General features: G+C 43.3%; 1 protein-coding gene across 19 annotated transcripts in view; it reads right to left on the bottom strand.

Annotated features, from left to right (window-relative positions):
- slmapa (sarcolemma associated protein a) overlaps positions 1–17,792 on the bottom strand; it is a 75,917-nt gene that overhangs the window by 42,475 nt on the left and 15,650 nt on the right. For 18 of the 19 annotated variants that reach the window (XR_004557503.1, XR_004557498.1, XR_004557495.1 and 15 more), the window contains 2 exons: positions 2,990–3,137; positions 986–1,058 (listed from right to left, as the gene is read on the bottom strand). Coding sequence is in view for 2 of the 19 variants with exons in the window: in XM_034149898.1 (XP_034005789.1) it covers positions 986–1,058; positions 2,990–3,137 (221 nt within the window). In the remaining 17 variants the exon portion in view is untranslated. Of the gene's footprint in view, positions 1–985; positions 1,059–2,989; positions 3,138–9,141; positions 9,217–17,792 lie in introns of those variants that run through there. The other variant, XR_004557501.1, reaches the window with a different exon arrangement.

The raw sequence follows: 17,792 nt of genomic DNA on the forward strand, positions 1-17,792 counted from the left end.
GTCCTAGTGTGAGGCTTGAGTTAATCCATGTTTTCAAGCTTTACATACATTTTTTAGTCATTATTTCTGCTGCCCGCCCCACAACGATGCTTCACTCTCACTGCTGTTGTAGCGCCAATTTCAACAAAAAAAGCTTAAAAGACCCACTGTTCACGATGTACTCGGCAGTAAACTGACAGTTATAGACCAGCTGGTGAAGCATTTGGCAGATGAAGAGACAGATATATCTCTGTCACTGCTCCTAATACTAGGATGGTTTAAATGCAGACTACAATCCACTGTGTGGTCCATAAGAGACCAAAATCAGAGCTCAAATCAAAGTAGTCATAGAGTTTTGGATACCAACTCTAGATTTGCCAAGATTTGTTTTTGTCTGTGTTCACGCAGGTCAGGATGCTCGTCTGTGTTTTCCAGACTGAAAGCCGGAGTGGGGCAGATGGCGCTGCCCACTATGCCCCCGTGTCCCGGCATCTCCACACACAAACACACGGGACTCCCAGTACAGTAGGAAGCTCATGCTGGGTCAGCTGATGGTCTGCTACAGCGCATTTAACACACACACTATAATTGTGATACTGTTATTTGTAACCACAATATCCTTCATTCCCAAACACTCAGCATGAATATATGTGAACATCAAATTAGACCATTAGAATTCAAATGGTTATCGCAAGTTCAACAATGAACACACACACTCTATTTCCCCCACAGCTTGTTGACAAATGTCCTCGTCAACAACTAGAGTGAAACTAATCACATCACTATGCAAGCAGAAATTTGGTGTGTGTGTTTGTGAAAGCAGCCAGACAGGCAATAACAGCATCATTTGCAAAAAGCAGACATATATTACAACTATTAGTAGCTGGTTAATAATTTCCAACAATAATTTTTGATAAATGACCAGAAACTTTAACATTTTGTTACAATGTATAAGTGATCAATGTGATAGCTTCATGGGTGAGTCTAAACCAATAAGAATGCTTACTCGCTTCGTCGCCGTGCCTCCATCCCATCAGGTAGGAAGAGTTTGAGTGTTGACACGATACAGCCATGGGTGACTGGAAACACAAACAGACAACCATCATGTTAACGCCCAACACTTGTTGATGTTTTGCTTTAAAATTGTGCACGCCCCTACTTCTCAAAGCAACTGTTTATTTAACTGTGAATGAGCAAGACAAATATTTTGTTACTGACAACAATAAATGATACAAATACATATTGTATATACAGGGTAATTGATTAAGAAAGTACACAAGTAGTTGATCTTCACTTTTCTGTGGCTAGATTGCAAGAAAATGGCAAATTCTTGAAAAATGTGGGATATTTTAAAAGCCGTCTATAATTTATTTCCATATAGTTAGAAGGAAATTCATTTCATTTGATTGTAACTATTATTCTAAATACTATATTTCATACATTTTGATATTTGATACAGATACACAGGGGTGCTGTGAGCATCATGAGTAGCCATGCCTTAATATAAAATAAACCTTGTGGTTTTATGACGGCAGGTTGAATGTGCATTTGGTCTCCAGAATGAAAGAGGTATAAGTGGAGCTGAAAATCTGACCTCAATATCTGCTCTGCACTTTGTATGCCAACAGTATGGAGTCCATGACCTTTACAAAATGAGCCTTAAGGTACTATTAAGGGGTAGTCAAGTGTAATTATTTCAGGGTTGTATGTGTGCATTTAAAGGCTGGTAGAGTAGGGACAAAAATAGTTCCGTTGTATCTCACTGTAACCAAATTAATTTATTCTTTACAATCCTCATCTCTCTTAGCATGTCTTCATTTTTAAACCTGGGTACTACAATAGAGTGGCGAAGTCCCTCCCCTTCCGGTTGAGCCCCATGGGACCTTATTTCGGAAACGTTATGCATTGAAGTCAATGGAGAGAGAAAGATTATCTTTCGATCCCGTTTGAATTGTGCCACGAATTACACATATGATGTTTGTCAATTTAAAAGATAATTTTGCAATTCAAAAAAATTAAAATGTGTTGTAAAACTGTGAAGTAACACATTTGTTTGTGTGAAAGGCTCAATGAACTACATCTCTGGTCAACCACACACGTCACCAAGATGGCCGTCACTACTGTCTTGTCAACAAACGATTGACTATCACCACAATGAAACACGTCCTGAAGAAAGTCATGCAAAGCTGCCTGCCTGCCTTCCTTTGATTCTCTCTGAACTGCCTGGTCGTTTTAATGTTTAATGTCAACCATTTGTGCAGATAGCATGAAGTAGAAAAGATCGCCGATGCTAACGTTAGCGTTAGCATTTCTCCCCCGGAATTAAATGGTGTATTATAGAATGATCACACCGGTGACAGTACTATTCAAAGGGTTCACGAAATATGACTACTACTCTTACTGTTTAACATTTTGGGTTACTTAATGTTACTTCATGTTAAGGCTAATAAAAATGACAAGGCTGTAATGCTAACTAACGTGCTAGCTACTAGCTAGGTAGCTAACTTGATCAAGCCACTCCTGGTCGTTTCATCAGACGGGAAGCAAAAGAACGAGCAAGACCCATTGCTGGTATAATAACAACCTGGTACTAAGCACACAGGCATCTTGTTAAAGTTATCTTATCTTAGCCAGCGCCATATAGATAGATTATATCTATATTGCGCTGATCTTAGGTATCTGAATGGTGGAGGTAAACAATTGTGACATCACTTACGCGACTCTGGGATTTGTAGTCTTTCTAGTTACGTATTTTTCAAAGTCTTATATTTCAACAGTTTTACGACAAACTGTGACTTTTTTGACATGGAAATGATTTTTTAAGATTGACAAACATCATATGTGTAATTCATGGCACAATTCAAACGGGATCGAAAGATAAGTTTTCTCTCCCCATTGACTTCAATGCATAACTTTTCCGGAATAAGGTCCCATACCCCGGAAGTAAGTGGGAGGGACTTCGCCACTCTATTACTAGAATTGTATGTTTGTAAATATATTTCATATGTACCTTTTCGTGTGTTCTCAGTGACGTCGACGCCGAACTGGATGATGTCTCCGGAGAGAACCTCGCAGGGCAGACTCTCCTCCGAGCCGCGACTCAACCTCTGGCTGTTGATGAACGTCCCGTTGCTACTTTTAGTGTCCTGCAGGAAGAACTGACACACAAACACAGCAGGTGAGAACCATGGGAAGAAATAATGATGTCACACAATCACTGTAATAATCGTTCAAGTGAAGTGTCAAGTGGAAATTAGGGCTCTGCAATGTGGAGATATTTCTGATGAATAACTCAATATCGATATTCCGAACATATTGTAGGGTTGTTTGGTGCTTTCACAAAATATTTAAACATTTACATTTTTGATGAATAATTCTTCCAGTGTAGTCCTTATATGGTGTGTGCAGCACAGAAATAGAAATAAGCGGCATTAAAAATATAATCTATATTATTATTATAGATAAACTTGTTTTTCTGTCACTAAATTGTAATTTTTTTTGTTACATTATTTAGTCCACAGTCTAGACCAACATTACCCCCCTGGGAGAAACAATACTGACGTAGTTGTTAAGCAGATTCACATTTTGACAGTATATTAATGTTCCTGAAGTCTGACCAAAAGTTACTTTTTCACCCATCATGCGAAAATATCTACTTTCTGGTTTGCCATCTTAATGTGACACATAAAACATTAAAATCAATGTGTCTATCCCTGAACCCTGTTCCAAAACTCGACTTGCTTTGCTACACTTTAGGTTATTGAAATATGAAATGTTATGTTCTAATAGGAGGAGTAACAATTGAACTGATGTGCGGGTACCGTGTTAACATCATCCTGTCAAAACACATCTCTTATATTTACAGTCTAAGGAAATGCTTTCTGGTCTGCACTCTGCATGAGCTCTTTTGTTGCACTCTTGATTCACAGTGAACTTATCACTACACTTCTCTTGTCAGTAGTGCTGTGTGACTAGCTGATCATATTCTAATCCGAGGCTATACTGTAGGTCCACAGCATGGCAAAATATAAATCATACTGACAATACAATACAACAGTTAATGTACTAAGACTAGGGCTGCATGCAATACCAAAAAAGACAATGGTCTGCAAAGGCTAAAATCACAAAGTTCCCTCATGAGGGAGTTCTATTTCATCCTTACTGACCGCCAGAGGCGGTGCTTTAGCACTGGATATCTTCTGTCTCGCGCATGCGTAGGTCGAATATTTATATCAACAAAGTCACGTGTGACCTCGTATGACCCCGGAAGGCATAAGTTCCGGTGTTGTCAACGAGTTCAGTTCTTTTTCATCTTCTCGCTGCGCAGGTTACTACTTTTTGAGTAGAAGCCAAGCTAGCTTATTGAAAATTCGATTCTAGCTCATCGCTACCTGTAGCCTTGTGATCGTCTCGATCGGAGCTGCGGGCTAGAAACGCTCGCCCTCCAAAGGCTGCGACAAGCTGTCGCCTCCCAAGGGAGGGGACCGTGGTGTTCACCGCTCGGACCCCAGGAGCCGGACCGGTTAAGAGCGGACGCTCCTGCACGTCAGTCGGTGAGATCGCTAACTTGTGTCCAAGTTAGCCGAGTGTTTTCGCTCAAGCTAATTTGTTACTGCACTACTGAAGAGAGCGTCTCCGCTCCCCTCTCACTGCACACTTTTGGTTCCTTACCTGTTCCATCCTCCAGTTAGCTGAGTGTTCTCGCTCAAGCTAACTGTTACGACGCTGGTGAAGAGAGTGTCTTCGCTCCCCTCTCATGGCACACATTGGTTCCTTACCTGTCCCATCCTCCAGTTAGCTGAGTGTTCTCGCTCAAGCTAACTGTTACGACGCTAGTGAGGAGAGTGTCTTCGCTCCCCTCTCACGGCGCACAATTGGTTATTTTATTTAATCGTTTATTTGACAGGGACAATGCACTGTAATGAACACTCTGCTCTGAGGTCGGAGGCCAGGTGCCCTCGACTCCAATGTCGGGTCACTGATGACCTGCTCACTAAGGCTTACGATGCAGCGGCGCGCATGGGCCGTATAGGCAATTCCCTCTCTCACCTCATGCTCGCCCTCTCAGCTTCCCTGCAGCAGGATGCTCTCAGCGCTTCCTCTACCAGCCTCAGTGACGCCTCATTACAGGCGTTTGCTCTGATGTCTAGAGAGCTTGGGCGCCTGATGTCCACTCTCGTCCAGACTCGTCGCCAGGTTTGGCTGGCACAGTCACCCTTATCAGAGACATGTAGGAGGACTCTCCGTGCTGTCCCAGTGGAGCCGGGGGAGCTGTTCGGTTCAGCTGCCGTACAGGTGCTCGAACGGACTGTCCAAGCTAGTCAGACCAGGCAACAGTTCTCAGCTCTTCGCAGAGACATGCCCCCCCCCGGTAGGCCTAGAGGTTCCGCGTCTGCCTCCCGAGGCCGCTCCCATCCACCGGCTCACCCCGGTGCCCGCCATGGGCCTCAGCGCCCCACGAGGGGGCCGGCCCACTACAGTCCTGTTAACTCGCCCCCAAGGCAGCCTCGGTATCCGGTGCCTAATCGTCGCCCCCCCAGAGCCAGAGGCCGGGGGGCAAGGTACTGAGGGTCTGGGGCCGGCTGTCGGTTATTTCTCCCAGCAGCAGCTCAACTACTGGGTAGCTCAAGCTTCAGACCCCTAGACTTCATTCTAGCAGCAGCCGACTGGATAAGCTGTCCTGCTAAAACTTCTTTATTTTTTCCAGCTAGCTAAGGCAGTGCTCTCGCTCCCTCTGCTGGTAACATGGGTGTAGTTACATCCCTTTTGTGTTCGGCGAGTAGGAGCGTTGCTCTACTCTTTCCGTTCAGCAGGTAGCTGGTGAAGGCTGTGTTCTCGCACCCCGCTCCCGCCTACGCTGCATCTGGCATTCGTTATCAACTCAACCAGTGAGGGCGGTGTTCTCGCCCCCGCTCCTGGTAGACGCGCTGCTTCATTCTAGCAGCAGCTGCCTGGCTAAACTGCCCTGTTAAATGTCCTTATCTAATCCACCTAGGTGAAGGCAGTGCTCTCGCTCCCTCTGCTGGTAACGTGGGTGTAGGGCATTTACATCCCTCTCTGTGTTCGGCGAGTAGGAGCATTGCTCTACTCTTTACGTTCAGCAGGTAGCTAGTGGAGGCTGTGTTCTCGCACCCGCTCCCGGTTACGCTGCATCTGGAATTCGTTATCAACTCAACCAGTGAAGGCAGTGTTCTCGCCCCCGCTCCTGGTAGCCGTGTTGCTTGATTCTAGCTGGCTAGGCTGTCCTGTTAAACTTCCTTATTTAACCCAGCTAGGTGCGGGCCTGTCCATCTGCTGCACAGACTCTGCTGTGGGACGCCTTGGCGTCTCCCCAACAGGAAGGACCTCTTGTCTCAGTTGGAGGGTCGGATGTGGCACCCCGACCCACTGCTGAGCGACTGCATAGAGTCTGTCAGGAAGACTATTCTCAAATGCTAGGGCACCATATGAGTAGATCTACTCGTAGGCAGTACGGAAACAGGTGGAAACTGTTTTCTGACTGGTGCCAAGGGCGAAATGAGGACCCAGTACATTGCTCGGTGCCTACGACCCTTGAGTTCCTGCAGTCCCTCCTGGACGACGGCCGGTGTCCCGCTACCGTCAGGGTGTATGTGGCTGCTATATCAGCTCAACATGCAAGGGCTGACAACAGCACAGTGGGGAGCCATAGGCTGGTATCCCTCTTTTTAAGGGGGAGCTCTGAGGCTTCGCCCCCCGAATATCCCAAGGTTCCCTACATGGAACCTGCCCTTGGTGCTGGGTGCCCTATGCTCGCCTCCTGTTGAACCTTTGTTACAGGCAGAACTGAAGTGGCTCTCAGCTAAGACTGCTTTCCTTCTTGCCATCACCTCAGCAAAGCGTGTAAGCGAGCTTCAGGCCTTGTCCGTGAACAGCTCGTGTCTGAGGTGGAACTCAGATGGCTCAGGTGTCACCTTATGGCCGAACACAGCGTTCCTCCCTAAGGTTCTGGCACGCTCTCATTTTAATCGGCCTATCCGGCTGGCACGGTTTGACCCCCCATCAGGAGAGGGGGAAGAGAGGTCAAGACTCCTATGCCCGGTGCGGGCCCTTGGAGCTTATGTCCAGACTACCGCAGGCATACGTCAGTCTGAGCAGCTCTTTGTGTGTTACGGTGGTCCTAGAAGGGGCTGTGCGCTCTCAAAACAGCGCTTGTCCCACTGGATCGTGGACGTCATTGCCCAGGCATACAAAGCGAATGACCATCCCTTGCCACCCAAAGTAAAGTGCCACTCTACCAGGAGTGTCTCCACGTCATGGGCGACCTTGAGAGGTGTGCCCCTGGAGGACATATGTGCTGCGGCCACATGGCCATTCCCGAGCACATTCGCCAGATACTACAGGGTGAATGTTGCCGCCCCTCACCCGCTGGGTGTGGTCCTCCTGCAGAGTCCGTCTAGGCCATCCTTATAGGGTGAGTATTCAAACTTCCTCGTGACTCTGTTGGTATAGGTCATCCAGTGCTAAAGCACCGCCTCTGGCGGTCAGTAAGGATGAAATAGAACGATAGTTACGTATGTAACTACGGTTCTATGAATACTGGATGACCGCCAGAGTTCTTGGTCACTCGGAATCTCGTGTTTCCGCGAGAAGATTCCATAGAACTGAACTCGTTGACAACACCGGAACTTATGCCTTCCGGGGTCATACGAGGTCACACGTGACTTTGTTGATATAAATATTCGGATAAGGGAGTTATGAGTGAGTTTAGGTGCTGTTTTAGGTTACATTTTTTCGGTCGTGGCTAATTCAGAGGCTGAGTGTTAGCATTGTGGGTTTTTTTTGGATTTTTTTTTTTTAAAAGATCACTTAGCTGAGTTTCTTCCCGTTACATGGATATAAAACATTCATAGTTTATTAAATATTAAGATTCCTTAAACGTTGTTTCCTGCAAATGACGCGTTTATCCGCCCGGTACCGGGGGGGCGGTGTGTAACAGGTTAAAATATAACACACAAACATAAAGCTAAAGCAACAAGACACACAGATACAGTACGAATTACACTACACACACACTTTCAGCGATCTGATCTGGATGACTGAGACTTGTCTGTCTGTCTGTCTGCCTGCCTGTCTTTCCAGGAGTTTCATTCATCAGCTTTCAGCCGTCATGACTGAAAACAGTCGATTGACCAGAGAGAGAGAGACGGAGAGAGAGGAAGAGGTGCCGACACCGACTGTTTGACTTCGCCGTTCATCCGACTGCAGTCTGCTAAAAGACCACACACACACACACACACACACACACACACACACACACACACACACACACACACACACACACACACACACACACACACACACACACACACACACACACACACACACACACACACACACACACACACACACACACACACACACACACCACACACACACACACACACACACACACACACACACACACACACACACACACACACACACACACACACACACACACACACACACACACACACCACACACACACACACACACACACACACACACACCACACACACACACACACACACACACACACACACACACACACACACACACACACACACACACACACACACACCTCCTGTCCCCATGGTAACCTGGAGATAGGGAGGGACCTAACTATAGAGCTTTTCGCCCAGCAACAACACACACACACACAGTATGCGTCACATACCTCGCACACTTATATCTAGTATTTCTCACACACACAGAGAAAGTATGACGTCATCTACCTGTGTGCTGCAGACTCAGTGAATGTCTCCTGGTCATTCGCCTTGACACATCCTATTTAATAAAGTGTTTGACATTTACTAATGTCACAGGAATATCAGCAACATGTCACTCAAGCAATAAGTAATGATAATAGTGACGACCGCAATTAAATGTCAAGATAAACAACACTAAAGCTTTCTGCAGCCCCTTTAGTCCTTTGGATGGGAACCACTATATGAGCACAGCATGTGTCTTAATGCTGATGAAAAAAGTGTTGCTGCATTGCAAGGTCATCTCAAAGAAAAAATGTACATAAAAAAATGTAGAATCAAAATGAAGCAATAAAAACAATTGATAAATAGAAAAAAGTTGGTAAATTCTAGCATGTACTGTGCGATACGACCAGTTGCTAAAAGTGTTCTAATCTTCTTATCAGTGACAACTCACCATTTCCACCTGTTAAACCATTGCTCCATTTCACACACTTAAAAAGCTTAAGGAACTCCCGATATCTTTCTGTCAGTTACAGGTTGTTGTCTGAAATCTGCCTGCGTAAGATCTCCTAAAACTAATTTGAAACACCTAAACTTAACCTAATAGTTCATACAGGAAGTCTCTTTCATTTCCCTAAAACAAAATGTGGTGAATGAGGAAATTAAGCAACCGTGACTCAGCATAAACAAAGAGAAAGAGAGCTGGCTAAATGTGAGTTTAGAGATGACATTCTCCATCAACAACAACAAGTCAATGTGTCATTTTGCAGCTGTGGGGCACCAGTCACACCACCAATTATGTTCTTTTGAACACATAACACTCTCCAAAGTGACTGCTAGATGACTCAATATAATGTGTGAATGAATAACAGATTCACTGATTGACAGGTTACCAAGGTGATTTGCTTCTGAGCTTGGATACCAGTTTCTTTAAAGCTGATTGCAGGTGTTTGTCTGCAGTTCATCTGATCTCCCCGTCTGAAATGTAGACACAACAAAGCAGATCACAGACTGCCTCACTGAATGGTCTACTCACACACTAGGCATGGATACTGGCAGAGATTCCGTGTGTGTGTGTGTGTGTGTGTGTGTGTGTGTGTGTGTGTGTGTGTGTGTGTGTGTGTGTGTGTGTGTGTGTGTGTGTGTGTGTGTGTGTGTGTGTGTGTGTGTGTGTGTGTGTGTGTGTGTGTGTGTGTGTGTGTGTGTGTGTGTGTGTGTGTGTGTGTGTGTGTGTGTGTGTGTGTGTGTGTGTGAGAAATTCTTTCCCTGTTCAGTCAGCTGGTAAACTCGACTGCTAACATCACAGATCTAGCTACAAGAGAGGATTGTAGAGGAAGAGACAAAGAACAGTTCTGGTATATAACAACTCTTCATTACATCTTCATTTAGCACAAGAACCCTGTGTGCACACAACTTCAGTAAGTACAAAGGGTCGAAGTTGAGGCAGGAAATGGTTCTGCAAAACTGTGATGGATGATTACAGACAGTTTTGGGTCATCATTTTTCTCTTAGCCTGCGTTTTGTTTTTAAAGTGGACCTATCATGCTATATTTAAATGATATATTGTAGGGCCATACCTATATAAGGTATATTTATACGTTTCTGTTTTCAAAATACCAAACAGATCATGATTTTAAGCCATGCCTCATTTCGCTCTATTTGCTGTTCTCCAGCACTGTTTTTGCAGGGGGCTGATTCTGTGAGCTGCAGCTGACCACGCCCCCCTGCAGGAGAGGCGAGCCGCTCTGATCAAGTCAGAAGAGGGGGAGAAAAATAGATCTCCGTCCTCCGTGTTTTATTATAGCCTATTATTATATAGAGTCGTTATTCATTTGTTTTAAAGCTCAATAAATAACAAAGAAGACCTTTGACCAGCACTTTTCAAATTTTGTCCGGAAGATTTAAACTTTAACGGACATCTTGACCGGCGAAAGAAAACCTAACTGAAACTCTGCCGCACGGTCCCCTCGTTCCTTGGAAGAGGCGGAGAGGTGGGTGTTTGTCATCTGCTGGTGGACTAACCGGAGAGAATTACAGTGCTTGCCTCGACGGGGAGGGATTGCATTGAATTAAAGCAGCGGGAGCAAACGCTTGCCTCGTGGAGGGAGAAAAAAAGCCACAGCGGAGAATAAACAGAAGGGTAACCATGGTAACCATGGTAACCATGCGCGGGAAGTCTTTTTCGCTGCTTTTGTGGCAGACTACAGCGCCACTTACAGGCCTGGCATATGTACTACAGCGTCTCCAGCGCTTTCGAGCGGCAATGGCCGGCCGTGGCCCAACCCCACATTCCCCTGATAGGTGGAGAGTTGGCCCAATAGCCGTAGCGCCACCGTCCTGACAGTTTTCAAATCTGGACCAGTTTTTATCAGATCCGTTGGAGCCCCTTTTTTAGAGATTTGGGTATGGAGGAAAATAGAGAGGGTTGTGTTTTCTGACACTTGGTGAGTTCCCTGGAACACCGGGGACACATATTCATGTATATAAGACGCACAAAAGTGCATTTTGCATGATAGGTCCCCTTTAAATAAATGTTACCTGCAAGTGTCTTGAACGGTCTCACTTTCTGTTTGTAGACTTCAGACATCATCATATAAGTATAAAAAGGATAACAATCTATTACAATTATTTCATTTTTAACTTTTGTCGAGGGACATCTTTCGATGCAGCTTAAATAAATACTTCATCACTGCGCCACTCTGAAAAATACCTCCAATAATTAAATCTATTCTGTACTTTATAATCATGGTGGTTCTGTCAAAGTAGGCCAAATATGACATTAATACATCCACTTAAACCCCATTTACACGGGAACGAAACGGGTTGTATCCGCATAGTTTCTCTGGCTCCGTGTAATCGCCTCTATAAGATCATTTCCCGATAGATGAAGCCATAGCCCCGCCTCTCCCCACCTCTGCTGTAGCATGGTCAGTAGCTACTGTCAGTAGCTACTGCTACTGACCATGCTACAGATGTTAGTACAAAATCTACAGCTCGACAATGCTACAGATGTTAGTGCAAAACCGCGGGGCATGAACAGAAGGGCAACCATGGCAACCATGCTCCGGGGTCTTCTTCGCTGCTTTTGGTGTATTTTGTGGCGGCAGCAGCGCCACTTACAGGCCTGGCATATGTACTACAGCGTTTCCAGCGGGTCAAGCGGTCTTGTGTGAACAGACACGTTAAATTAATCGAATGCGTGTGAACGGAAGACCTTTTTGAAAACGCATACGGTGCGTAAACGCAAACGTTCCCGTGTAAAGGCAGCCTAAGTGTATTTAACCGATGTTTTTGACCGTGATAGAAGCCAGATTTGGGTGGGTTTTTTCATCAGTTTGTCAACCAGTCTGTATTAAACTGTTTTTTGAGTGTTAAGTTGTTTTTATGAGCGGTTCTCGAGAAAGTCCAAGCAACATAACCACAGCAGGCAGGCATGTTTTAAACAGACACTGCATGCAGTGTGCCTTGATTTCAAGACTGCTGGTATGAGGAGTGGCTCTGAAGTACGGACTCAAGTGTTTGCTGTCACTCTCAAGGCCAACACAAGAACATTAAGGAAATTCAATTGAGGACCTTTTGAAAGTTTTCTGTATCAAACAAGCTCTAAAATTAATATTATTTCCCGATCTATACAGAATCACACAAATGCACCACTCTTCAAAACAAATCTACACTTGTGACTGATTACCACCACAACTGACATTCCTGCAGCACTTCCACCCACTAACAGAACATTTCTCTCGGAAACACACTGCATCCCTTTATCCTTCTCCGTCCTCCTCCCTTACTCTCTCTATCTCCCCTCCTTCATTTGTGTCAGCTCAACGAATGCCATATAATTGTGTTAGGATTTGCCCTAAGCTTCCAAAAAGCAGTGCAAACCATCAGGCAACAACAACCACTTCACCAGTCAGCAGGTCGACGACACATGACACCAGTTTGGTTGTATGGCACAAACACAAACATATACACACAGATTAATAAGCATATAGCAATTGTCTGCTGGCAGAGGATGTATTTTGCTCAGACGGATTCATCCTTGTATCCTTTTGAATCTTTGAGAAAATCTTAGGTTCTACACTACTTTATCGTCCACGAAGGACGTGTGCAGATTTATGCTTATATATAATTATCCACCTGCTGGGATGTCCAAACAGGTTAGAACAGCTCTCAACATGTAGAGATAAAATGACTTTCTTATGTAAAACACTTAAGTAAAAGTCATACCAAATCTCCATCAAACTGACAATCTTGGGCCAGTCAGGGCAGATTTTCTGCTCTGAAAGTAGAGAAATAAATGCACGAAAGAATGTATAAACAACTTTCATCTTAAAATGCGACGCAAATGAAAGAACACAGCTAGAATGGTTTATATCCCCGCTTCATCTACACATTAACCAGAGGCGCAGAAAAAGAAAATCGGAAACAGAATTTCTTTTTTTTTGGTTTTTGTTTTGATAACAAATCAACTGGTGTGAAATGTAAGTTTGTTTTTAGTATGTCATGTTTTATAACTACATATATTGTGTGCAATTGTTATGTTTTGGGATTTATTGAAAAAAATGCAACAATGTGAAAATGTTTCCCAAAAACCTGCATTTAGGTTTATAAAAGTATGCCTTTACACGCGATGTGTCCAATCAAAACAAAACAATGTGTCGCTGTCTTTAATCACAAGAAAGGCATATGATGTAAGGGAAGATAAAAAACGGCAACGTGTGCTGATACAAACTGTAGGCCTATATATTTGTTTGCATGCTAACAGTATAATATAGGAATACTGGAAGAAGTCATGTAGTGTAATGTCAATATAATTGAACCCTTGACAGATTTAGAAGTCAAAGTCCTGTAAGTCAAGTGGAAGGTCAAAGGCTAAACAAAGAAGAAGCCATGAAAGTTGCGTTAATAATTACTGACAGTTAAAGTATGAGAAGGCTGCTTTGTAAAGCCGGATATCAAAAGATTAGTTACACCACAGGACTGGAACTGAGGCGTGAAATGTTCTGCATATTTATTTAATGAATGGATCTGTGACACTGAATGAAGCGAGTAATGACTAGTACGATAAACCTGTTTTATTAGAACTGTTGTTGAGCAGAGAAAAGAGAGACTTGTTAGACTAGAGAAAGTAAGATAGAACTATAAAAAGGCAATGAACGCCTTTCACACTTGGAACCGGTCACAATGTATTTTTGGAGTTCACACATAGGCCTCTGTTCAACAGGTCGATGTTGAATTTTCAAACTAAATAAGTGCCGATCCACATCCTTTAATATTGGAAACCGGCCGATACAGAGTACAATGCAGCACTTGTATTTCCCTACATGTATATTATTTAGACAATACAACTCTGCCAGAAAAGCCTGATTTGGTACATTCAGATGGCTCATGGGATGCCAAATAGCAACACATTTTTTGTTTGTTTTTTTGTTTTGTTTTTTTAAATAGTATTGTGTGCCTGTTAAACATTGTAATTAAAGTTTTTTTTTTAAATCATTAAAAAAAGGCCAGAAAACATACATTGATATTTATCTACATTGTGATATGAGACCAGGTATCGTCTGTCATTATGATATTGTTTATTTTTTCCATCTTTTCCTGATTTCAAAGGTTCCATTACAGTAAGACGATGTCATTTCCTGTTATATGTTCTATTACTTGCCTTAACTTTAGCGATTATTCTAAATAACTGATGGCTATTTATCAAAATTCTCATTGTGTAAAAAACGTATTGAAAGCAATGCTGGTCAACCATACAAAATAGTGCCGATATCGATATATTAAAGGTATTTGTTCTCAAATATTATGAGATCAAATGATTTTCATATCGACCGATCCCTTCGCAGTGCTCCCAAGATATTTAAAAACTTCCACATGGGCCAAGCAGGAAGTTATTTTTAATAATAACTAGGTTAGCAATTGCTTTGTACAACATGTCGTTAAGCTGGCATGTTATCTTCATCAGCGGAGTAGAGTTAGAGTCAGTCTTTGATTTTTTGTACAACTCTGGGGGCTTTGCATGTAAAACTGGCAGAGTATTTCCTGGTTACAGTGCATGTCTGAAAGAGGCTGCAGATGGAGAGTTTGTTGATTCGGGTGTGTGTCGCAGAGAGCAAGCTGAATGACGCCTGGAGAGAGAACAACTGCTAAAAATGTTCAATCATCTATTATTTACAAGTTATTTGAACCAATAGTCTGGGACAAATTGTCCAAAAAATATGATTGATTTCACAGTCAATATTTAGAGTTAAAACGATTTGTTGTTGAATCTATTAGTTAACAGACAGAACATAAATAGTAAAACATTTTCTTAATCCATTATTGATTTAAGTGATATTGGAGAAATTTCAATGGCAATACACTGGTGGGAACGCAGACCAGAGTTCCCGTTAGCCGGTAATTACCGGACTATGACCGGTAAAATATGCTGAAGACCGGCAAATCTAAATCTCTCCGGTCAAAATGTCCGGTCAAAATAATTTCCCCTTTAGCGCAATACCGCTTCAGTTGCGCCACTTATGTGACAGACAAGAAGAGTATGTGACAGACAAGAGTAGTAAATTCTAATGTCTAACACTTAATGTGGAGAATGAGATGTCCTGTATGGGTTGATTGTGCGTTGATCTGTTGGTAATGCCTCGGGGTTCCGGTGGGCATGTAAACAAATGCATAATGCTGCTGCGCTATACTTTGTGGCCTCACACGGTTGCATAGTGACGCTTATTGTTTAGGTGTCTTTTAATAAGCAGGTAGTCATATCATTAGCTAGAACTAGCTAGATCTGATCGATATGGACATAAACGCGAGTGAAGTCTAATCTGACGGGAGAGAGATCAGCTGCTGCTGACGAGTCGACACGCATCTCTGCATGATCACCTGCAGCGGTGAGCGGAACAAAACACACACTTCAGGTTAGAACATCACACGTAGCTATTTTAATTACCTCTCAAACTAGCTAAACTAGTTATAGATATGTTTAGTTTTACTGTTGGGTCACTAATTACTGATCCGCAAGCTGCATGATACTGGCGGGCTGTCAGGAGAGGGAGAGAGCGCTCCGTTTATTATTCCCGTGTTATTGTAAGTTACTGTACACTTTTGAATAATGTAGTTGATCTACTATAATTAGTTTGTTTAATATCGAATCATATCAATTTGTTTTAAAGCTCAATAAATAACAAAGAAGACCTTTGACTGGCACTTTTCTACTTTTGTCCGGAAGATTTCAACTTTAACGGACATGTTGACCGGCGAAAAAATATTCTAACGGGAACTCTGACGCAGACAGAAACTTAAATCCAATCCGGACCCTACACAATCTCCCTGCCGAATTCAACTCTGTTTGCACGTTCACATGGAAGAGTTGCCATTTTAAGAACCAAACCAACAAGTTGGGAATGGGAGTAATTAAACCCTCCAGCAGTGAGTTTGCATCAGTCCTGAAGTAACCAGCTGCGATTCCTGACCATGTGCAACACTGTTTGCAGCTGTCATGAAACGCGCTGTGTACAAATAGTTCGGTGTAAAGTGCACAAAATAGGATAGACATTTATTATTGTCATACAGATGCCAAGAACTTGAAGCTTGCATTGTATTTGTATTGTTTTACTTAGGATCAAATACACCTGAGACTAGTCTATAAAACAGTACACACACACACACACACACACACACACACACACACACACACACACACACACACACACACACACACACACACACACACACACACACACACACACACACACACACACACACACACACACACACACACACACACACACACACACACACACACACACACACACACACACACACACACCACACACACACACACACACACACACACACACACACACACACACACACACACACACACACACACACACACACACACACACACACACACACACACACACACACACACACACACACACACACACACACACACACACACACACACACACACACACACACACCCCGAGAGATACCGGTAAGAAACTATGAACATGAAAACTTCCGACAGTTCCTCTTTGTGTGGAAGCTTGGAGCTGTATTTTCAGCCTCACCCAGGCTTCATTAAGCTGACAGGGAGACAACAGACCTAATTGAGCATCAGCCATTGTGCAGGAGGACAGCTTGTTAGACACAGTTAATAGTTAATGATCAATTATAAAAGGGTCAACTATTGGTCAGGAAATGATTGTGATTACCATAACTAATACAGGCTGATGTTTAATTTACTCACAATAGAAGGAAGCCAATGAAGGTAGAATCATTTATTTTTCTAGGACAATTCACTATACGTTTTTCTCAAATCTTTGCATCGCGTCTGACTAGGGATGGGTACCGAGCCCCGGTATTAAACGGGCCCCGGGGCTGAATTATTAAAGACCGTGGTACCGTTAAGCTCCGACGTTATCGGTCTTTTTATCGGTACTGGAGACATCTAAAAAATATGTCATATGTATTATTGCTACACAAACATTATATTGCAGTTTTAGTGTCGCCAACTCCGTTTCTAATATGCAAAAAGACTGCAAAATGCGTCATTTTTAGTATTTTCGATCTCTCCAATCCAGACGAGAGATCTCTCCCCCGCCTGTGTGCGAGGGGGCGGGGCAGTTTACACACACGCAGCTGCTACATGCAGCAACACACACACACGGAGGAGATGGCGGAGAGAAAGCGCTCCGAGGTGTGGTTAAACTTTACCCGTCTCGCTCGTTGCCTAAAGTGCAATAAGAGTTTAGCATGTCAGGGCGGTAACACGAGCAATTTGTCTAAACATCTTGCAAAAGTGCACCACGTTCAGACGGAGAAATGCACCGGGTTCGACTGTCTCTCTAGTAGCTCTGTAGCCCCATCCACGAGTAACGTTTCCACGTCAGGTATATTATGTATGCTAGCAGCAACACACGGAGTTAACTCAATGATTCAAACATGGGTTAATGATTAGAGGGAACTGAGTTATTTAGTTTGTTAAAGTTTCAGCCATTCTGTTCACAGTTCTGTCATCAGATTATTTAATATGATTTGTTAAAACGTTGTTGTTTCTGTTGATGTGAAATATTATGTATTTAATTTAAATAAAAAGCAATGTTA

Source organism: Trematomus bernacchii, unplaced genomic scaffold (assembly GCF_902827165.1).
Source record: "Trematomus bernacchii unplaced genomic scaffold, fTreBer1.1, whole genome shotgun sequence".
Lineage (NCBI taxonomy): Eukaryota > Metazoa > Chordata > Actinopteri > Perciformes > Nototheniidae > Trematomus > Trematomus bernacchii.